This window comes from Anthonomus grandis, chromosome 5 (genome assembly GCF_022605725.1).
Source record: "Anthonomus grandis grandis chromosome 5, icAntGran1.3, whole genome shotgun sequence".
Classification (NCBI taxonomy): domain Eukaryota; kingdom Metazoa; phylum Arthropoda; class Insecta; order Coleoptera; family Curculionidae; genus Anthonomus; species Anthonomus grandis.
Window position 1 is genome coordinate 33,037,275 of NC_065550.1, and position 24,415 is coordinate 33,061,689.

The following is a 24,415-nucleotide window of genomic DNA, read 5'->3' on the forward strand; positions in this document are numbered from 1 at the left end:
CTTACCTTTTTTTTTATAAACAAATGTATTTAGTGAGCTCCAAAAGACAAATTTTAAAAAGGCCATAGGGTTGTTCTAAAAAAAAAAAAAATTTAAGAGAAGTGATGTATAATGTGTATATTGGCTTACCTCTTTTCTCTTTTTAAAAAAATTAATAAATGAATGTATATTCTTCTGAAGGCACATTCTTTCGAAAATTATGTTTTTTTTTTCTGAAATAAAGCTATATAAACCCATCTACTTACTAATATAATGTACTGGGGTGCTTGCTTACCTGAAACAAAAAAATATGTATAAATTTCTTTTGTGGATTATTTTTAATTAAACGGTACAAAAATAGCAAATTTACAAGGATTTTTTTTGGAGCAGTCAAAGATTGTCCTAAAAAGGTCTACACAGGTGCTCAAGAAAAATGTAAAATTACATGCAAAAGACAGAGACACACAGACAATGATCCAATATAGTAGTTGAGCGACTAAAAGTATAAAATTAATTTATATCATTGTCGTATTGCTTCAGTTTAATTTCAGGCAGTCGATCCACGGACTTTTTCAAAATTTGAAATTAAAATTATGTATTAATTTATTTTTTAACTCTCTTGAAATTGACAAAAATTATTAAAGATATCAACCGTCTAGGAAAAAATTGAAACATGACAACTATATAGACAAGAAATTTGAACATTGTCAAAGAATATGCACATAACCCCACTTTAAAAATTAATTTAAATTTTACAAATACACATTAAAGTTACAGAGCGTTTTTTAATAAAATTACAGATGCTTGAATTTTACATAAAACTATGTACCTTTTTAAGTATCATTGATATAAACCAACTTTTAATGTATATTTACAAAATAAATACTAAATCAACAATAAACTACATATATTTATGAAATTACTTTACACCCATCATGTAAGTTTACAATGTAAGATACATATTTGTAATTATCATTAAAAACTATTATGTCATAACGCAAGGCTTAAAAGTGATATGATTTTTACCTAATACATCTCTAATTATTGCCCTAAAATTGTAAATTTACACTGTAAATTACCTTTCTATAGGATTTGTTAAAGAACTTTTACATAATAAATTGGGAAAATTTACATAATATATATTAAAACCATAGATCAAATCCAAAAGTAAATATTTACAATATAAAATACTTTGTACAAAAATTTACTTAAACGTAGTTTTTCCAAAACCCAATTTCTGCTTGCAATTTTTTTTTCTAACTTGCATTGTAAAAGTACATTCATTAGTATTACAATTAAACCATGTTTACAGAATCTTTTAGGGGATTTTTACATTAACAACAATGTAAATTTACAGAATTATTATTGTAAATGTCAAGTTTTTAAAGCCCAATATTAGTTTTTTAATATTAATTTACAATGTAAACAAATTTTTACATAAATTATTCTGAAAAATTAATAAGTCATAAGCCAGGGTTTAAAAATAATATTTTACAGAATCCATTAGAAGAACTATTACAAGACCAATGATCTATTACCCAATTTTTTTTTATCCTAAAAATTGTAATTTTGCAATGTAAAGAAATTGTACGGTAATTCTTCTGAAAAATTGATAAATTATAAGCCAGGTATTAAAAATGTATTTTTTTACAGAATCTATTAAGGAACTATTAAAACACAAATTTATTATAAAGTAAATTTACAGAATTAATATTGTTACGTTTGTCAGCTGCTTTAGTCCATTTTAATTTTTTTAAATGTAAATTTACAATGCAAAAAAATTGACATTATTTTTTTATTAATAAAGCCAGGGATTAAAAATAATATTTTTACAAAGTCCTATTTAGGAACTCAAAGACAAATACCAATATTGTAAATTTGCAAAATTAATATTGTAATCGTCAAGGTTCTATAACCTAATTTTTATGCAAAAATTGTAAATTTACAACGTAAAAATATAACGTATATTAATATATGTTTTTGAAAAATTGATAAATTGTAAGCCAGGCATCAAAAATTATTTTTTCGCAGAATCCTTTTAGAAACTATCAAGACCAATAGTGTAACTTTACAGAATCAGTATTGTAACGTTTGTCAAGATTCTATAGCCTCTTTATTTTTTTAAATGTAAATTTACAATGTAAAAAAAAATTAGTTACTTGTCATAATTTTTTTTAGTTATTTAATTATAAGCAAGGAATAGAAAATAGTTCTTAAATTAGATTCTCTATCACAAGATTAATAGTGTAAATTTACAGAATTAATATTGACATCATGAATGTACCAATTACCCAATTTATTTTTATCTTAAAAATTGTAATTTCACAATGTAAAAAAATTGTACGTTAATTCTTCTAAAAAAATGATAAATTATAAGCCAAGCATTAAAAATGTCTTTTTTTTACAGAATCTATTAATGAACTATTACAACGTAAATTTACAGAATTAATATTGTAACGTTTGTCAGAACTCTATAATAACCTAATTTTATTTTATGTAAATTTACAATGTAAAAAAATTTACATTGATTTTTTTCAAAAATTAATAAATTATTGACAAGTTGAAAATAATATTTTTAAAGAATCTCATTCAGGAACTATCATTACATGACCAATGGTGTAAATTTACAAAATTAATATTGCAACAATTTTCAAGATTCTAGAGCCCAATTTTTATTTTAAAAAAATTGTAAATTTACATTGTAAGTAAATAGCACAATGATTCTTCCGAAAAATTAATTAATTAATTAGTTAATAATCCCGAAAAATTGGTAACTTATAATATGAAATGTCGGTAAATTTACAAGATTTGTTAGGTCATAATAAGTTAGGGCTTAAATTTTATTTATTTACAGAACCCATTACAGAATTGATCCTCAGTTATTATCCTAAAATTTATAAATTTATACTGTAAAAAAATACAACAATAATTTTTTACAGAATCCATTAAGGAAAATTTGTAAAGGTTCTATAGCCTAATTTTATTTAATCTTTAATATTAATTTACAATGTAAACAAATGTTTACATAAATTATTCTCAAAAATTAATAAATCGTAAGCCGGGATTTAAAAATAATAGTTTACAGAATCCATTAAAGAACTATTACAAGACCAATAGTGTAAGTTTACAGAATCAGTATTGTCAATATTCTATAGCTCCTCTATTTTTTTGAATGTAAATTTACAATGTAAAAAAAATATATTTACTTGTCATAATCTATTTTAGTCAATAAGCAAGGAATAGAAAATAGTTCAAAATGGTTCCTAAATTAGATTCTCTAATTTAGGAACTTAATCTAAAGAATATAATTTAGGAACAATCACAAGACCAATAGTGTAAATTTACAGAATTAGTATTGACATCATCAATGTTCTATTACCCAATTTAGTTTTATCCTAAAAATTGTAATTTTACAATGTAAAAAAAATTGTACGGTAATTCTTCTAAAAAATTAATAAATTATAAGCCAGCTATTAAAAATGTATTTTTTTTACAGAATCTATTAAGGAACTATAAAAAGACAAATTTATTATAATGTAAATTTACAGAATTAATATTGTAACGTTTGTCAACTGCTATAGTCCATTTTAATTTTTTTAAATGTAAATTTACAATGCAAAAAAAATTAGCATTATTTTTTTTTTAAATAAATTATAAGCCAGGGATTAAAAATTTTATTTTTACAAAGTCCTATTTAGGAACTCAATCACAATACCAATAGTGTGAATTTGCAAAAATTAATATTTTAATCGTCAAGGTTCTATTACCTAATTTTTATGCAAAAATTGTAAATTTACACAGAAAAATATAACGTATATTAATATATATTTTTGAAAAATTGATAAATTGTAAGCCAGGCATCAAAAATTATGTTTTTACAGAATCCTTTTAGAAACTATCACAAGATCAACAGTGTAACTTTACAGAATCAGTATTGTAACGTTTGTCAAGATTCTATAGCGCCTCTATTTTTTTGAATGTAAATTTACAACATAAAAAAAAATTATTTACTTGTCATAATTTTTTTTAGTTATTTAATTATAAGCAAGGAATAGATAATAGTTCTTAAATTAGATTCTCTATTACAAGATCAATAGTGTAAATTTCCAGAATTAATATTGACATCATGAATGTACCAATTACCCAATTTATTTTTATCTTAAAAATTGTAATTTCACAATATAAAAAAAAATTTACGTTAATTCTTCTAAAAAAATTATAAATTATAAGCCAAGCATTAAAAATGTATTTTTTTTTACAGAATCTATTAATGAACTATTACAACGTAAATTTACAGAATTAATATTGTAACGTTTGTCAGAACTCTATAATAACCTAATTTTATTTTATGTAAATTTACAATGTAAAAAAATTTACATTGAATTTTTTCAAAAATTAATAAACTATTGACGAGGAGTAGAAAATAATATTTTTAAAGAATCTTATTCAGGAACATCATCATCATGACAAGACCAATGGTGTAAATTTACATTGTAAATAAATGGCACATTGATTCTTCCGAAACGTTAACAATGATTTTATACAGAATTATTAAAGAATCACAAGACCAATGGTGTAAGTTTACAGAATTATTATTATATCGGTTATTGTAAATTTACAATGTAAAAAATTTTATATTAGTTATTCAGAAAAACTGATAAAATATAAGCCAAAGATTAAAAATGTTTTTTTACAAAATTTATTAATGAAATATTGTAAAACAAATAATTTAAATTTACAAAATTAATATTGAAACGTTTGTCAAGGTCCTATACAAAAATATAAATTTTTAGTGTAAAATTCCTGTAAATTCTCATTCATTTTGCTGCAGATCATAAACCAAGGATTAAAGATAATTTTTTAAATTTTTTATCAGAAAAAAAATTTAAATTTACGTGGTAATAAACGTAGAAAATCTATTGAAAAAATTACGTGATAAAATGCCTGAAAATCCATTATTTTACAGAATCAATATTGTAACATTTGTCAAGGTGCTATATACAATGTAAAAAAATTGTACATTATATAATTTTTTTGAAGAATTCATAAATTATAAGCTACAGATTAAAAATTATATTAAACGGAACCATTAAAAAACTATTACAAAAATTATTTTTATTTCAAAAAAAAATATAAATAGACAATGTAAAATACTTGTAAATGAACAGTAATTATTCTGTATAATTACAATCATAACCTAGGGATTAAAGATGATTTTTTACTGAATCCCATTCATGAAATATGAATAAAACCAATAGTGTACATTAATAGAATTACTATTGTAATCCAACGCCAAGGTTCTACAACCCGATTCTAATTTTAAAAAATTGAATATTATTTTTTCTGAAAAAATATTAAATTATAGACCAGGAATTAAAAATGTTTTTTTTTTTTTGAGAATCAATTAAGAAACAATCACAAAACCAATTAGCGTAAATTTACAGAAAGAAATATTCTAATTTACGATGTAAAATATCTGTAAATGAACTCTGTAAAAGTAATAAATCGTATGGCAGAAATTAAAGTAATTTTTTATAACTAATTAACGGAACAATTGTTAAATTATTAATATTTAATTGTTAAGTCATAGATTAAAAATGATTTATTACAAAATCCAATTCAGAACCTACCACAGAATTAATACTGTCAATTTACATTAATAGTAAAAGCTCTATGTTGCCCTATTCTCTCCTAAAATAAAGTAAAGTGCCTGTAAATGTACATTTATTATTTTAAGAAAATTAAATTGCAAGTCAAGGATTAAGTAATTTTACTTTAGAAAATCGATTAAGGAACTTAAGGAACGTAATTAATAATGTAACTTTTTAAAAGCAATTAAGTTCTCTTCAACGATCTTCAGCTCTATTACAGGACATAATAGACAGTTCTCAAAACCATTAAAAAGTATCACCGGTAACCACCAATTGACATGTATGACATTTGAAGTGTCATTTATCGTATATCCCTATCGGCACCCTCCGCTATATTACGGACGATAGACGATATTAATGTTTCTAACATTATTGTCAAATAACAATAATTCAAGCTTATTTAGTCTCCTTTTGTCTGAAACGGTAAAAACACATTTGTTTTTTTTTATTTTGCATAACAATAACCACGATTAACCCAAATCTAAATTCCAGTGTCTTGACAAAATTCAAGAGAAGTAGGGTCAGATTTAATGATGAAAATGACATCCAGCAAAATAGAACATCATACACAATAATTTTTGTCCGATTCTAGAGCTGCAAAATCCTCAATCATATTATAATTTTAGGTACTTTCCAATTTTTAAATAACGCTACCTAATTAAATAATTAGATATAATATTGTAGACCAAATATTAATGAAATATCTATAGTTGGTTTATTATTATAAAAATGAGGTTAGAAAATTTAAGGAATAATAAACACTTTTTGGAGAGCTGTCAAACAGCGGCTAACGTTTACGTCTATGTTAAACGACAAAACATGCATCTTTGAAAACTGTCTAATAAAGTGTAAATTTACAGAATCAATAGCAGAGAGTTTCTGCTGCGAATAAACATTAAACATTAGTCTTGGTCGGGAATATAAATAAAAATACTTATAGAAACAGTTAACGAACTTTCACATAATCAATAGGGTAAATTTACATAATCGATACCACGAGCTCCTAAGCCCCATTTATTACCTCAAAATTGTCAATGTACAATGTAAGATATCCATAATTATTATACATTAAATCATTTCAAAAACTAGTCATGAGCCAAGGATTAAATAACCTTTAACAATTTTTTACAGTTGTAACTAAATTTACAGCACAAACAATAAAGCTCACACGTCTATGGAAATTCACATTTTCATTAAAAAATCTATTGAAAACTCACTTTTTTACGTAAATCACCGGTTCAGGCGGCTTTTGTACCATGGAGGAATCAAATTTCACGTGACGCCCGACATTATTTGCCAAATTTAGTAATCTAGCAAAATAGTAAATCATTATTAATTATAATAAAAAATATTATATGTTTAATTTTTTCTATATTTGAATATGAGAATGTTAGAAATCAAGAACCACATATAATGTTTCGAGATTACAATAATTTAAACTACAACAATTTTATTACGGATGGATTAGCCATTTCATGGGAACGTATTTATAATTTTTTAATAAAAACATAACCATGCTCTTAGACAGGCATATTCCTGTTAAAACTAAAATAAAGAAAAATAAGCCATTCTGCCCATGGATCACCGACAATATTAAACTTTTAATAAAGTTAAGAGATCGTGCGCAAACAAAATTTCAAAAATGAAAATCAAATCCAAATCTGCAATATTATCCACAATTAAGAAATTATATAAAACACGCAATAATTCGTGAAAAAACACATTTTTTAATCAAAAAATCCAAAGAATTTTGGACCGTTGCTGAAAAACTTAAGTTAACGACAAAAACACATATGCTGACCTCCCAATTGACTTACGTAATCCCGATGACATTCAAACTACTTCCACAGTGTTTTAAGCAATTTATCAGATACAACCAACCAAGGCATCATCGAATATTATAAAAATAATAATTTTAACAACGAACAGTTAGTGTTTCAATTAATAGATAAAGATAACCTATTGAAGATTATTTCAACTATTAAAACCAGCGCAAAAGGAATAGACCGACCGTCTGTCGATTAAAAATATAAAATTATGTCTGCTGTTTTGCTTGAATCTATTGGTCAATATTATTAACGAATGCATTTTACGACAACATATCCATCAATGTGGAAAAAGGCAATCATAAAACCTATAGCTAAAATAGTAGAGCCGAAGGAAATTTCAGATTTGACGCCAATAAATATACTGCCAGCTATATCTAAGGTCATTGAGAAACATATTTATAACCGGATATTTAGTTTTGCCAAATCTTTCAATATAATTCCGGTTTGCCAATCTGGATTTAGGAAAAATTTTAGCACTTCGACGGCTTTAGTAAATATATTAAACGACATAAGAATTAACGAGGAACAAAATCGTCCTACTTGTATGGTATTTCTGGACTTCAGTAAAGCCTTCGATACCATAAATAACGAATTATTATTAGTAACATTACAATTCTCTGGTTTGTCATGTAAGAGTAACAGTAACAGTTTTTAAAAGGATTATCTACATAATCGACGAAGTTGTGTGGTCGTTAATCAAATCTCTGAAAACAAAGTCTCCACATTTATGCCATGTAATCGAGGTGAGATAATATGTGTCAGATATGCAGGAAACAATGAAGTACCGTCAAACGGGGTTAAGTGAATCATAGTGGGTAAAATGAATTAATCGGGTATTTCCGCAAAAAAGTCCATCCCGTCGCAGACCTGCCCCATATAGTGACATTATTGCATCGAGATGACCTCGTTAGTATGTCTTTGTATGTGGTAGGGTGTGTTTCGCTGCTCAAAAAAAATACACGTGAGTACCATAACGACATGTTCCGGTTAAACGATTTTTTTGTATTTTACAAAACTTTGGAAACGATTGGTTGCGGAAGTGATCAATATTAATATTTATTTACTTGAATGTAATTAATGTGTTTATTAGACATTAATAAACAAATTTGTGCTTAATTTTTGGTAAATTTTTTTTTGTTGAATTTTAGCATTTTTTTTTTCTAAGATGGTAACTTTAATGGGTAAAATGAATCATTTAAGTGTCGCTGTAAATTTATGATTAAATTTTTTAGAACTTTTTTTTTAAATAATTTTTTATATAAGAAATATTTTTTTATTAGTTTTGGTCTTTTTAGCATGCCGAGAATTTACAAAAAAAAATTGGGGCCGCAGGGAAAATGTAACTACGATCAAGAATATGTTCGTCGAGCAGTGGCAGCGGTTAGACGAGGTGATATGTCCATGAGACAAGCATCTGAAAGATTTGGTGTACCTTTCAGTACCATTCAAAGAAGATATCATGGCAAACATTCTTTAAAATATGGTCGACAGCCTGTACTAAGTGGTGAGCAAGAGCTAAGACTAAAGGAGACAATCAAAATTTGCGCCGACTGGGGATTCCCATTAAAAAGTACAGATGTTAGAGCAATTGTGCAACAATATCTAAATAGACTAGGAGTAAGGGATTCCAGATTTAAAGAAAATATGCCAGGGATGGACTGATTCAAAAGTTTTATGAGCAGAAATAAAGACCTTACCGTTAAGTTGGCTGAAAATACAAAACGCGTTAGAGGTGCATTAACCCGCGAGGTTATTCAAAAATATTTTGAAAACTTGCAGGTCACGTTGAAAGACGTCCCTGCTCAAAATATTATCAATTACGACGAGACCAATTTTGTGGATGATCCCGGGTCGGCTAAAGTAATTACAAAAAGAGGTGCAAAGCATGCCCATAGGTTAATAGACTCCTCAAAGACCAGCACAACTGTGATGTTTGCAATAGCCGCTGATGGAACATTACTGCCTCCATATACGGTATACAAGGCAAAACATTCCTATGATGGTTGGACAGAGGGAGGAATTGAAGGAGCAAGATATAACAGAAGCATGAGTGGATGGTTTGACTCTGATATATTTGAGGACTGGTTTAAGACAATTGTCATGCCTTATTTTCGAAAGCTTGCTGAGCGTAAAGTTTTAATAGGCGATAACATTAATTGCCACATTACCACTAATGTCGTACAGCAATGTGAGAATAATGAAATTGATTTTGTCTTACTCCCTCCCAATTCAACTCATTTGCTTCAACCGCTCGATGTCGCGTATTTTAGGCCTTTAAAAGCTGCATGGAGATCCACCTTGGAACAATGGAAACTAAAACACCGTGGAGTCATTCCTAAAACGGAGTTTCCAAGGCTGCTGAGACAGAGTGTGGAAAAGGTTGGCATAAAGTCGAAAGAAAATTCCATTGCTGGTTTTAAGGCATGTGGAATTTTTCCGCTCGATCCCAACAAAGTTTTAAATAAAATTCCACGAAATTTACACATCGATGAAAATGGTGAGAATAATGATCAGGCCTGGAGTAACACAATAATAAGTCACCTAAAAAATTTAAAAACTACCCCGAATCAATCAACAAAGAGAGGAAAAAAAATTATTATCGAGGCTGGCAAAAGTGTGTCAAGTCAAAGTTTATTATCAACGATAATAGATAAAACACCCACAAAAAAATCATCTAAAAAAAACATGAAAAAAAACGAAAGAAGAGCCCTGGAAATATCGGATGATGAGTTAGATCGAGAGTTAGATAAAGAATTTTCCCTAAGTGATTTCGAAAATATTGTTGAAAACTTTGACGAGTTTGATCCAAATCCGTCGACATCGAATGATGATACTTACATGATCGACACAGACTTATCCATGGAGCCAAGGATTGGGGAGTTTATTATTGCAAAGTTTCCAACCGAGAAACGAGATCGATTGTTTGTTGGCAAAATCGAGAATTGTTCAAAGAAAAAAGAATTTACTATAAATGCCATGAGAAAAAAGGGAAACTCGGAAAAGGGGTATTTTGTTTATCTAGAAATACAGGACCTTTGCCTAATAAGCCAAGACTAAATTATTAGAAAACTGCGTCAAAAGTCTTTCAAGAGGGGTAAATTTGTTTTTAACTTAGACAACGACGAATTTAAAAAGTTGGAGTAATTTCTTTTTTGTTAATTTTCCTATGTTTTGTATGTAGACTTAAGTTTTTTTTACCAAGAGTGCCATTTTTGTAAGTGTTTTTTTCCGTTTAAATCTTTTTTTTATTTTTTGTTGATTCATCCACATTATGTTTAAAGTGAATTTTACAGCACTTCTAATACATGATTCACTTTACCCCAAACCGGAGGGTAAAGTGAATCAGACTTTATCAAAAAAAATGGAGGACTTCCCATGCTTAAATGCTTACAAGTTTTAACAAAATCTTTTAAGACGTTTACCAGAATCTACAATATTTTTTACATATTTTTTAATTTAATTCTTTGGCAGAAAAACGAAAAAAACCACTTATTTTGATTCACTTAACCCCATTTGACGGTACTCGAGATTACAACAATATGCTGATAACTCCCAAATATACAGACCTGTGAGCTCCGAAAATTTAAATGCAGTGCAAGAAAAACATAATTTAGACCTATTAAACTTAAATGCTTGGGTAGAGAATACCTTAAGTTGATGAATGCCACTTAATCAAAAATTCTAATAATATGAGCAAATAATATATTAAAGGAAAATATAAAATATACCATTTGTATTCAAATAAATGATCAATTCCACAAATCCCAATAATAACAAAAGCAACAAACTTGGGTATAATTTTCGACCAATCCATGGGTTTCAAATCTCTTGTTGAAAACAAAATTAAAACTGCATATCTAAGATTAACCTTTTATCGGGCAAGTTTTATTTTGAATAAAAAAATTATTTTGGCATATTTTTTTTTCTTTATTTGCATTACAAAGACTACCAAAAAATTTTAATTTTTATGCATAGATATAGAAAAAAACTATGTATATAGGATAGGGATTCGCCTTTTCGCTTTCTCGCATCGGCGCTGCCTCCCTATCTAATCTGGTATCCCCATGCCCCATTGAGGGTTCTACAGTTTACTGATGGAGTACTACAGTTTACTGATGGTGCAGGCAAACGGTAGTTTTAATTGATTGTCCGAGAGACACTCCTATTTGTCATAATAAAATAAGTGAACACAAAATTGTAATTTGATTATAAAACTGACAAATAAAATCTTTTTGTATTTGTATTATTAATGGCATAAAAAACAAACGAAAGAAAAGGAGAAAAAACAAAAGATTAATGACGTTTCATTTCAAGCCGAGATAGTGAGTTGTTATTACGGTTCATGAAGCCCTAATACAGTATTTTCAAGGTTTTGCACACAAAAAATTGTCCCCAAAACAGCAAAACAACGAAATTCTTATTTAAAAAAGGACAATAACAATTATTCCTGATTTTCCAGGTCGGAACAACCTCGGAATTACCTCGCCTATGTCTGGATTTACGATGTCGGTTGCGAACGCGGGTCTTGATTTATTAACTATCGGGAGTTAACAAATAAATTAACCGTTATTCGGCCCGACTAGGGTCACTCCGAGATGTTAACTTTCTATTTTCTAGTGTAAACCCTCCTCGGAATAATTCCTCGGAGAATTACACTATACAAACGTGATTTATGATTCTTCTTTATACCCTTTTTGTGCGTTTTCATCGTTGTCCTCCTCCTCCTCCTCACTATCCTCCCCGTTCAAACCTTCCTCCGGCACTTGAAGGGTCGTTTTACATTCTCCAGGTCCAGCAGTCATTTTAACACCCTCGATAATCGAACGTCTATGTACGTCACGGACGCGTTGTTAATATTATTATAATAAACACTCGAGATGAACTGAAAGAAAACACTATACTGGTAGAGAAATTATTTTTTTTCCAACGTAAACCGAACGCCCTTGTACACGCTTTTATGCCAAATGAGATTATCACCTTTAATTCCCCCTGAATCCTGTTATAAAATGTGAAATAATGACCTTCAATATTTGACGGGGGAGGCTTCGATACCCCGGAGGGAGTAATCTTGTTAGGATCGTTTTTTTTTTTTTTAATTTGGATGTCCCGTATACAAGATGGTCTTATATATGAGCAATTTAATTCAAAAAGCACATAAAACAAACCATTAACAGCAAAATGTTGTACAGAATATCCTGCTTAATTAAATTTAATAAATCGTCGAAAAAGATTTAAATTAAACTCATTCCAATGATTTTGACAGTGTTGACAATGCAGTAAATTATAACTAAAACAATCCATTAATACCAACCAATGAGAGAGCTACTTTCTTTTTTTATTCGTGCCACTTGTCTGTAAGAGATGCTACACCCCTCATGAATTTTAAAGTTTAAAATGTCATGTGTAAATGGTATACGAAAATTAATTCTTGACCCCATCTTGATATGGCTCTATTAATGACTCCTCTGTGATTAATGAGTTCCTTACTAAGATTCATCGTATGAAAGTTTATTTCCTCGATTTGATCATCTAATGGCAAAAAGGCATTTAGGCTTGTTATTGTTATGGCAAAGCTATTAAATTATTAATTACAGTAAATTCTAATTTATAAAGCAAACTTCTATTTTCAATCTATTAATAATAACCTTATTTAATATAATTATAAAGTCCGTTCCTTATATAAAATCTGAAATATCATCTGTCATCTGTCTATTTCCTGTCTATACTTGACAAGTGACATTGACGTTTGAAATATCAAAACAATTATGGGTTCTACAGTTTTAAATTTTTGATTAGTGAAGTGAAATTAAATTCTGAACCGTTAATATTATAAAAAATTGAAACACAGAGAAATATTATAGAAGCCCCTCCTAATATCCAAAAATATTTGAGTTAGACCTTATAAAATCCCCCCATATAAACTTCCAGGATCCCTAAGGGGACAAAGGGTATAAAATATATCCCAGATTATAAACCTTACTGAGATAGATATTTATGCAGGGTCTAAAACATCATGTACATTTTATATAAGCCGGTGTTTAGTAATAAACGAGGGTCCGTATGTAACAAATTATTTAATTTATTTACCTTCGATAGTCACGATGTGGATTGTGTGCGGTCAAGAGTACCGTAGGTGCATGTTTGTCAGCCGAAATAACATTTGGGTTTTGGGTGGTTTTCGTATCATTCATGCTGAAACAAATATAAAAACAATATAGATATTGTATTTTTACATTAGTATGAGTAATGGGTCATTTTCTGCCCTTGGGGTGCAAGGGAGAGATTACATATAGGAGTAAAAATGATTGGGAAACGAACATCCAGCAGATTATATCTTACCCATATCTGCGACACTTTCTCCATAAATACATGCGGGATTCACATAAAATCCTTCGGACGAGTAACACAATTGATTTCATTTATGTGATTCACTTGGAATTCCTGTTTTACGCTACATTATTTATTGTTTAATTTTCCGATTTCTTAAATTGTTTTTTTTTTTCATATACTTTGTTCAATACCTTCCATAAAACGCAGTAGTGACGTTAGAAAATTTTAATCTAGGTTCGCTTTAGGGATATTGATACGTATAGGCAACCACCTTAACTAGTTGCATTAACATCTCCTCACAGGGGCGTACTGATGAATATATTTGACAAGTGACGTTTGACATTGACAAAATTAAATGCGGCTTTATAAGTCCGACAACATTGGAGTAAATTTAGAAAGACTCGTTAAACTCTTGGAGTATGATCTACAAGACTACACTGTAAAAAAACCATCCTGAGTGAACACATCTACGTGATCTACGTCAGTGAGTTAATATTTTTAGTAAAATTAATGAGTACATCTAATTACTCAATAACAGATAAATTGTTTCTTATTAGAGTTATACCATAAAACTTCAACTTAAATTTTATATGAGTAAAATGCAATCACATCTTAGAATTTTCCACTTTAGAGTATTGTCACTCAAACCTAACATCAAACACCTCGTCTAATTTTTCTCTAGTAACTTTTGTTAACATTTGATTAATGACATTGACAATTAATCCGTCAAATTATCGTTGGCAGTGTTGCCTATGCAGTAAATTTTATGAAACCAGAGGATTTCTTTCAATCTAATAATGCCAACCAATGAGAAATTTTTAGGCATACATTTTTAGGCCGGTAGTTTAATAATGCATTAATATCAACTAATGAGAAGCTAATTTTTTTTAAATCAGTGTTGTTAACCTTTAAAGGTTATTATGCCCCCCCACTAATTTTGAAGTTTAAAATATCACGTGTCATTTATTAATTTTAATTGAAAATAATATTAACAATTAATCTGACAGTGTGAGCACTGTTAATTTCGTATTTTGCACGACATCCTTTATTCAATGCCTCCTTTAAAACATAGTAATGACGTCAGAAACTTGTCTATCTTTGGCTGGATGTTGGTACGTATAGGCAACCATCTTAACTAGAACATCTTATAGGGGTGTACTGAGACATATGACATATTTGACATTGACAGAATGAAATGAGGGCTACTTGAAATTTTATTAAAGCCATATTTTAGCGAGTAAGCGGCTATAAGCGTCTTTAAGACATCTCATTCGAGCGATCAAGTCATGACGTCACCGTATAAAGGGCTTTAAGCGTTTGTTATCGGTCTAATATTTACTAATATTTAGACTCTGACAGCTGTTAGACATGACGTCATTCGAGCGCAACCATATGATGACGTAACGCTTAAGACATTGTAAGGCAACCGAGTAAGACTCTTATCTCAACATGTTGCTTGTGTATTTTTATTTTAATTAGTGCGTGTGTGAAGATTACTACGCTCCCCACCAATTTCCACGTGAAAATTTCACTTGTCACTTGTTATTTATAAACTATATTTGACAATGACATTGACAATTAATCTGTTGAAATATGTTGGCAATGTTGCCAGCGCAGTAAATTTTTATTAAAGCATGCGATTGGTTTCAATACATTAGTACCAGCCAAAGAAAAACCTATTTTCTTTTATATTATTGTTAGTCGTCTGTAAAGAATGTTATATCACTCGCTAATTTCAATGTTTAAAATGTCACTTGTCATTTTTATTAATTATATTTGATAATAACATTGACAATTTAACTGTCAAATTGATGTTGGCAGTGTTGCCATTGTTGCTCTTTATGGAAATGTCACATCCTGTGTTGCGTTATTACTACATCTTGACATGCCAGACCAGTGTTGCCAACCGTAATATTATAGAAATGTGTATTATGTACTATGTACTAGTCAAACCCGTAATAGTATGCCAAAAATGCTATTATTTTTGTACATGAGTAGAAATATTTAAAAATGTACGATATCAGCACCAAAGCTTTTTTTTCGTGTTAAAACATTAACTGGATGTACATAAATCAATAACAACCCTGAAAGCGAAAGAATAATCATGCAGACCATAATACACAGCAATACTGATCATAACTGTCTCGTTCTCGTTCTATTCTTATGCGATAAACAAAGAGAGATATATGCTTAGCGAAGTCACGACTTATTAATCGAATCACTCCATGACGTTTTAGTTTAGCGATGCTGAAGAGAAGAGAGAAGGCAGTATATAAAATAATGATGACGTAAAGAGTGTTTCCTTTTGCCGCTTAATTGGACGGATACGATTTTAAAATTAAATAGATTATTAGATAGATAATCTTGATAATCTTAATATATCATTACGTATATGTGAATATGTAGGACAATTATTGTAAGTCTTTTATTTTAACGAATATATGCTTTTATTTATATGATATTGGTAAGTAGTGAGAGTATATTCCGTTTGTATCTTTGGTTACGGTAAGAGTTAACTAACAGTATCTTATATCCAATGAAAAATCTACTATTTTTCTACCATCTGTGCTATTATCTTGTACTATTATGCCCAACATATAAGTTGGCAACACTGTGCCAGATAAGAAGCATGCAATTATTAATTATATTATATTCTATACCTTTTATAATCATATGTGTTTCTTGAGTTTCATAAGGAGTAAAGTATGTTCTACCCTTAACTAATTTTAAGGTTTAAAATGTCACTTATCATTTAATAATTATTTTTGACATTAACAACTAATCTGTCAAAATATTGTTGGCAGGGTTGCCAATAAAATACATATTATTACCATTAATAACCGTCCAATACCAGCCAATGAGCACTTATGTCAAAGTCTAAAATATCACTTGTCATTATATGATATTCAATTTATTAATAATAACCAATAAGGAGCCTATTTTTTGTATATGTAGTTCTAGTTGTGTGTAAGAGTCTCGACCTGCTTGCTTCATACAAAAATGTGAAATGTCATCTGTCTATTCTCCTCACTCTACTTGACGACTGACATTTGAAACGTCAAGAAAATGTTGATTTTTACACTATAAATGTGGTTTATCTTAAATAACCGGATTTAATAAGTATTTAAGTGAAATAAAATGCGACATTGTGAATATAAATAAAACCCAAAGCACAGAGAAACATTACCTAAAAACATATCATATAGAACGCCCCTAATAGGTGTTGCCATATTATATCAATGGCGGACATAACCTAACTTTTACCTGAGGTAGTAATTAATTACGCATCCAAAGGTAAGGTTTGAACAAAGTATATACTCCATTAAAACCCCGGTTTTGTTTTGAGAATAATAAAAGACGTCGACACACAAAAAATCCTTGAATAATCGCGGTTACGCCACTGATGCGATAAATAACACCGAACCGCACCAAATTACGTGACGACCAACGTAAAACACTTTTCCGACCATTTTCCGCGTCGTACCGGTCCTCCTTCACCGATAAACGAACACTAAAACCGCCAGTGTTTACTGCAGTATTTTTTTAATAAATTTTTTTAACTGCTCGGTATATTTAGAGAGAATTGTATCGACGAAAACCCGACGCGATGCTCACGACTCTTTGGTATGTGTATCGGCGTGCCAAAAATAAACAAACCTGGATTACTACACTAAAATGTTACTTATATATTTATGACGTTTGTTTTAATTTACCGAAAGTGTTTCTCTAGACTCGTGCATCCGTCTCTCTATGTGTGTGTGTATGTAATGGAGTATTATAGTAGTAGCGTTTATTACTGGAGAGTTTTCGTCATGTACACGGTATTATTTGCAGTGCGAAGCCTCGACTAGACAGACGCTTTGCATTGTTTTGGTCTTGAGTGGAGTGAACTCGGGAGTTTATTTTAAGTGTGCATTTATTTTTTTTATGAGGTTTGTGTTTGTACTTTTTTATTACAGAATAAGAATTCTGTATGGCATATTTCGTTATAACCCGGTATTTACGTGATTTATGAGATCTCGCATATATTATGAGATCTCGCATTTTTGGAACCCATTTTGGGGCTCAAAAAAATCGTCAAAATTAGCATTTTTGCGAATTTTCAAACTGCTCCCATTCCCTTAGATCTGCTCGAATCCCGTTATAACCCGGTATTTACGCAATGTATGGACTGAGAACAAGAGGCTGGTATAGTTAGTTCGATATCGAAAAAAAAAATTTTACTAAAAAAAATCCATGCCTGGAGGTTCCCGAAAAGTGAAAAATCCCAAACTTTGAAGGACGATATCTCGGCTTGTATGGGCACTATCCTAAAAATTCCAACAATTTTTTCTTAGTTTTACTTCTCTGATTCCAACATGACCTTCCGCAAGTTCGTAGCTTTTGTATTAGCCGAGATCTCGCATTTTTTGAGCCCATTTTGGGGCTCAAAAAAATCGTCAAAAAGTGGCATTTTTGCGAATCTTCAAACTGCTCTCATTCTCTTAAATCTGCTCCAATCCCATTATAACCCGGTATTTACGTGATGTATGGGATGAGAACAAGAGACTGGTATAGTTAGTTCAATATCGAAAAAAAAATTTTTTATTAAAAAAAATCCATGCCTGGAGGTACCCGAAAAGTGAAAAATCCCAAACTTTGAAGGACGATATCTCGGCTTCTATGGGTACTATCCTGAAAATTCCAACGGTTTTTTCTTAGTTTCACTTCTTTGATTCCAGCGAGACCTTCCGCAAAGTCGTAACTTTTGTATTAACCGAGATCTCGTATTTTTAGAGCCTATTTTGGGGCTCAAAAAAATCGTCAAAAATGGCATTTTTGCGAAACTTCAAACTACTCTCATTCTCTTAGATCTGCTCAAAGCTCGTTATAACCCGGTATTTACGTGATGTATGGGATGAAAAGAAGAGGCTGATATAGTTAGTTCAATATCGAACAAAAAATTGTTTTTACTAAAAAAAATCCATGCCTGGAGGTACCCGAAAAGTGAAAAGTCCCAAACTTTGAAGGACGATATCTCGGCTTCTATGGGTACTATCCTAAAAATTCCAACAATTTTTTCTTAGTTTTACTTCTCGGATTCCAACATGACCTTCCGCAAGTTCGTAGCTTTTGTATTAGCCGAGATCTCGCATTTTTGGAGCCCATTTTGGGGCTCAAAAAAATCGTCAAAATTGGCATTTTTGCGAATCTTCAAACTGCTCTCATTCCCTTAGATCTGCTCGAATCCCGTTATAACCCGGTATTTACGTGATGTATGGGATGAGAACAAGAGACTGGTATAGTTAGTTCAATATCGAAAAAAAAAATGTTTTATTAAAAAAAATCCATGCCTGGAGGTACCCGAAAAGTGATCAATCCCAAACTTTGAAGGACGATATCTCGGCTTCTATGGGCACTATCCTGAAAATTCCAACGGTTTTTTCTTAGTTTTACTTCTCTGATTCCAACGAGACCTTCCGCAAAGTAGTAGCTTTTGTATTAGCCGAGATCTCGCATTTTTAGAGCCTATTTTGGGGCTCAAAAAAATCGTCAAAAATGGCATTTTTGCGAAACTTCAAACTGCTCTCATTCTCTTAGATCTGCTCAAATCTCGTTATAACCCGGTATTTACGTGATGTATAGGATGAAAAGAAGAGGCTGGTATAGTTAGTTCAATATCGAACAAAAAAAATTTTTTACTAAAAAAAATCCATGCCTGGAGGTAGGCGAAAAGTGAAAAATCTCAAACTTTGAAGGACGATATCTCGGCTTCTATGGGTACTATCCTGAAAATTCCAACGGTTTTTTTCCTAGTTTTACATCTCTGATTCCAACGAGACCTTCCGCAAGGTCGTAGCCTTTGTATTAGCCGAGATCTCGCACTTCTAGAGCCCATTTTGGGGCTCAAAAAAATCGTCAAAAATGGCATTTTTGCGAATTTTCAAACTGCTCTCATTCCCTTAGATCTGCTCGAATCCCGTTATAACCCGGTATTTACGTGATGTATGGGATGAAAAGAAGAGACTGATATAGTTAGTTCAATATCGAACAAAAAATTTTTTTTACTAAAAAAAATTCATGCCTGGAGGTACCCGAAAAATGAAAAATCCCAAACTTTGAAGGACGATATCTTGGCTTCTATGGGCACTATCCTGAAAATTCCAACGGTTTTTTCTTAGTTTCACTTCTCTGATTCCAACGAGACCTTCCGCAAAGTCGTAGCTTATGTATTAGCCGAGATCTCGCATTATTGGAGCCCATTTTGGGGCTCAAAAAAATCGTCAAAATTGGCATTTTTGTGAATCTTCAAACTGCTCTCATTCCCTTAGATCTGCTCGAATCCCGTTATAACCCGGTATTTACGTGATGTATGGGATGAGAACAAGAGGCTGGTATAGTTAGTTCAATATCGAAAAAAAAAATGTTTGGTGTAAAAAATCCATGCTTGGAGGTACCCGAAAAGTGAAAAATCCCAAACTTTGAAGGTCGATATCTCGGCTTCTATGGGTACTATCCTAAAAATTCCAACAATTTTTTTTTAGTTTTACTTCTCTGATTCCAACGAGACCTTCCGCAAAGTCGTAGCTTTTGTATTAGCCGAGATCTCGCATTTTTGGAGCCCATTTTGGGGCTCAAAAAAATCGTCAAAATTGGCATTTTTGCGAATTTTCAAACTGCTCTCATTCCCTTAGATCTGCTCGAATCCCGTTATAACCCGGTATTTACGCAATGTATGGACTGAGAACAAGAGGCTGGTATAGTTAGTTCGATATCGAAAAAAAAAAAATTTACTAAAAAAAATCCATGCCTGGAGGTACCCGAAAAGTGAAAAATCCCAAACTTTGAAGGACGATATCTCGGCTTGTATGGGCACTATCCTAAAAATTCCAACAATTTTTTCTTAGTTTTACTTCTTGGATTCCAACATGATCTTCCGCAAGGTCGTAGCTTTTGTATTAGCCGAGATCTCGCATTTTTGGAACCCATTTTGGGGCTCAAAAAAATCGTCAAAATTGGCATTTTTGCGAATCTTCAAACTGCTCTCATTCTCTTAGATCTGCTCAAATCTCGTTATAACCCGGTATTTACGTGATGTATGGGATGAGAACAAGAGGCTGGTATAGTTAGTTCAACATCGAAAAAAAAATTTTTTTTACTAAAAAAAATCCATGCCTGGAGGTACCCGAAAAGTGAAAAATCCCAAACTTTGAAGGACGATATCTCGGCTTCTATGAGCACTATCCTGAAAATTCCAACGGTTTTTTCTTAGTTCCACTTCTCTGATTCCAACAAGATCTTCCACAAGGTCGTAGCTTTTATATTAGCTGAGATCTCGCATTTTTAGAGCCCATTTTGGGGCTCAAAAAAATCGTGAAAATTGGCATTTTTGCGAATCTTCAAACTGCTCTCATTCTCTTAGATCTGCTCGAATCCCGTTATAACCCGGTTTTTACGTGATGTATGGAATATACTGGTATAGTTAAGTCAATATAGAAAAAAAAATTATGCGAAATTTTCAGGCATTCTATAATGGCTTTTAGTACAAATCTTTTAAACTCACCAATAAGTTTTACTCCTCCCAAATAACTTGAACCGATTAACACACGAAAAACAGAACATTCTCATCACATTTATATCACATTTACACTACAAAACCGATTTTGTCATATGCGGCAGATACCATTGTTTCGATGCATCGTTAATATTGTATGGAAATTGAATTCAGCAAATAAATCTGACCTTTAGTTACGATTTAATTTATGCCTATATGAGGGGAAATGACGGTGTTCATAGTTAGGTGCACATCGTAAAGATCAAATTAAAATGTTTGTTATTAGACGTAATGAGATTTTAATTGGATAGGTTCAATACAGTAGCAGCAGTAACTGGTTTGATTTCTTCTTTTCATGGTAAAATTGTATTTTTTATCATGAACCTTACATTATAATAAATGCATAATTTTATTGGATAGGATATACTAAAATTATTTCTTTTCCCACCCTAAAATGTCCTCCTCAAGTTATTCTAAATTACTAGGAATAATAGTACCAATCTTTAAATAGTTTGACATTATTTTACGCTGCTTTAAAAGGTTCATTTTTTAAAATTGTGAAATTACTATGGATTAATCGAATGCTTAATTAAAATGGACCTGACGCACCCCTTATAGTGAAAAATGACCCAGTTTACGTAAGAAACATACGGTTTTTCAGATAATCCTAGGAAGTAAAAAGTAACCAATTAATGCATAATTTAAATGGACATGATAAGCCTTTTCATGTGAAGATTTATTTAAAGGGATTATTTCAATATTTTTTCCTTATTATATAAAAATTGGGTCGACCTTAAATGCTGCAAAAAGTGTATATTATCTTAATTCCTCAGCCAATTAATGAAATAATGAGTTTCTAATGTAACGAGTGCATAATTCAATTGTATGATAAAAAATGATTGTTATGAAATTAAATTTTCTATTTTTTTGGCTTACCAGTAACTACCATAATAAAATCCACATTTCAAACGTCTGACTGAACAACACAAACAGTCCGTTAAGCCCAAACTGCACATGATCACCGCAGAAAAACCATTGAGAGAAAAAAATCAACGATAACTCCCTAAATTGGAACAAATCATATATATATATAAACCCCGTAAACATTTGCATGGAATAAATAAATGAATGGATGATGCAGCAGCAGGAGCAGTAAGTAGCAGCAGGCGGGCGTCCTTGGTCACCTTCCATCTATTATTACGTCTCTTGTGTTCGACAAGAAAATAAAATTGCCTTTTTTTGTGTTAAAGCAGGATCGAAAAACTGTGTTAGTCGAACCGACCAGACGTGACGTAATCACAAAGCGTGTGTTTCTTCGTCGGTTCTTGTAAGATACCGTGACGTGTACACGTGGTCTGAGCTATCATGAACAATGGTAATTAAATCCTGGTTTTTTTTCATGTAATGCAAACAAAATACAACTTTAAGAAGAAAAATGAAAGAAGTTTCGCATTAAATAATACTCAAACTCGCCTTTTATATGTAACTAATGTAACAATCAAGATTTATTTTATTTGATTCAAAATTTAATAAAGCAGAGCGAAGTTATAATACGTGAGCAAACATTGCAAAATAAAAAAGAAATTAAGGAAGAAATTCGCGCTAGTAGAGTTAAGCCCTTGCAAAACCTGAACAAAGTCAAAAAGGAAAACGAGTTACAAGAAAGAGAGACAAGAAATCTGTAAGCAAATAAATAAATAAAATAATAGTAATAAATTCTCAATACAAGTAGTTTTTGACTTAATGGTACAGCATGTACTGAGAGTATTTTCCAAACCATGCCTCCTACTTTGGATTGCTGAAACAATTGATGTTATCGTACGTTTTCTGGATGTCGCCCTTAGGCTTTTATCCTAAAAAATTGCTCTTTTGAAATAATGTGTATTTTAGTTCCAGGGTCCTGGAAAAGATAAAATATTTAATTACAAAACTACCGAAAAAAATCAAATTGAAGTTATTTTACAATTCAAGGATTCCTGGGGCAAAAGTAAAATTGTAAGTTGGATATTTCTTAACAGAAAATTACTTTTTATGAAAATTATTCATATTTCATTAGAAACTCAAGATACTTATCGAAAAATTATATAGGTATTTACAAAAAAAAAACTACTTTAACTGCATCTAAATATATATATGTTTTAAATGTAATGAAATAAATTATGGTAGAAAAACACAATTTCCAGAAGACCCAGTTAATAATTTGAAAATAAAATGCTGATATCGAAAAGTAGTGGAAAAGTTCAATTTTCAAATTTTTGGGGTAAATAAAACATCAGAATTTTCGAAAAAAAAAACAGTTTTTCATTTCAGGCATGATGGTTAGGAGAAACCATTACGTTGAGTGCCTGGAATAAAACAAACATTCAACTGCCTGTAATTGCAAAAGAAAATTATATATTATTCCAGGCAGTTGAGATAATATTTTTGCAATTTCTGGCACTTGAAGTTGTAACTCCGTGACGTATGCTTAACTGCCTGGAATTCCAAAATTTTTTATTCATTCTTGAGACAACGTCGCAGATTACCCTCAAGTGCCTGGAATAAAAAATCAATCAGGTGTCTAAAATGTCATTTAAAAAATTTATTTTTATTCCAGGCAGTTGAGACTTATCTGTTACGTCATGTTAAGTTAAAGGACACTAGAGATAAATCATAATAGTAATCTCAACTGCCTGAAATTGAAAAAACATTTAATTCTAGGCTAAGTGTACTTGAAGTGCCTGGAATAACAAAAAAAACATTCAACTGCCCGTAATTGCAAAACAAAATTATTATTCCAGGCAGTTGAGATAATATTTGTGTAATTTCAGGCTCTTGAAGTAACTCCGTGACGTAGGCTTAACTATATATTTACGCAAGATACCTGGAAAAAACAACACTCAATTGCCCGAAATTACAAAAAAATATTTTAGGCTTTTAATTCTAGACTATAAGTCGTTTTAAATAATTAAGGCATAGATAATTCTTATTAATAATTCCAGACATATTTGTTATTTCGGACTATTCGTGACGTTGGCTCAACTGCCTGAAGTTCCAAAAATGTTTGTTCACAGAATAACCTTAAGTGCCTGGAATAAAATGTCATGTGTCTA

At 30.6% G+C, this 24,415-nt stretch overlaps 2 protein-coding genes across 11 annotated transcripts in view; one reads left to right on the forward strand and one right to left on the reverse strand.

Annotated features, from left to right (window-relative positions):
- LOC126736713 (eye-specific diacylglycerol kinase) overlaps window positions 1-22,436 on the reverse strand; it is a 289,431-nt gene extending 266,995 nt beyond the window's left edge. The window contains exons 1-4 of one of the 9 annotated variants that reach the window (XM_050441223.1): window positions 21,333-21,362; window positions 13,547-13,651; window positions 130-274; window positions 8-75 (exon numbers count right to left, since the gene is read on the reverse strand). Coding sequence is in view for 5 of the 9 variants with exons in the window: in XM_050441216.1 (XP_050297173.1) it covers window positions 13,547-13,651; window positions 13,799-13,878 (185 nt within the window). In the remaining 4 variants the exon portion in view is untranslated. Of the gene's footprint in view, window positions 1-5; window positions 76-129; window positions 275-13,546; window positions 13,652-13,798; window positions 14,889-17,053; window positions 17,521-21,332; window positions 21,407-22,259 lie in introns of those variants that run through there. The other 8 variants (XM_050441221.1, XM_050441220.1, XM_050441216.1 and 5 more) reach the window with 8 other exon arrangements.
- The window catches only part of LOC126736715 (nose resistant to fluoxetine protein 6-like), a 48,176-nt gene continuing 40,683 nt past the window's right edge, over window positions 16,923-24,415 (forward strand). Inside the window, exon 1 of one of the 2 annotated variants that reach the window (XM_050441228.1) lies at window positions 16,923-17,083. Coding sequence is in view for 1 of the 2 variants with exons in the window: in XM_050441227.1 (XP_050297184.1) it covers window positions 22,689-22,698 (10 nt within the window). In the remaining variant the exon portion in view is untranslated. Of the gene's footprint in view, window positions 17,084-22,673; window positions 22,699-24,415 lie in introns of those variants that run through there. The other variant, XM_050441227.1, reaches the window with a different exon arrangement.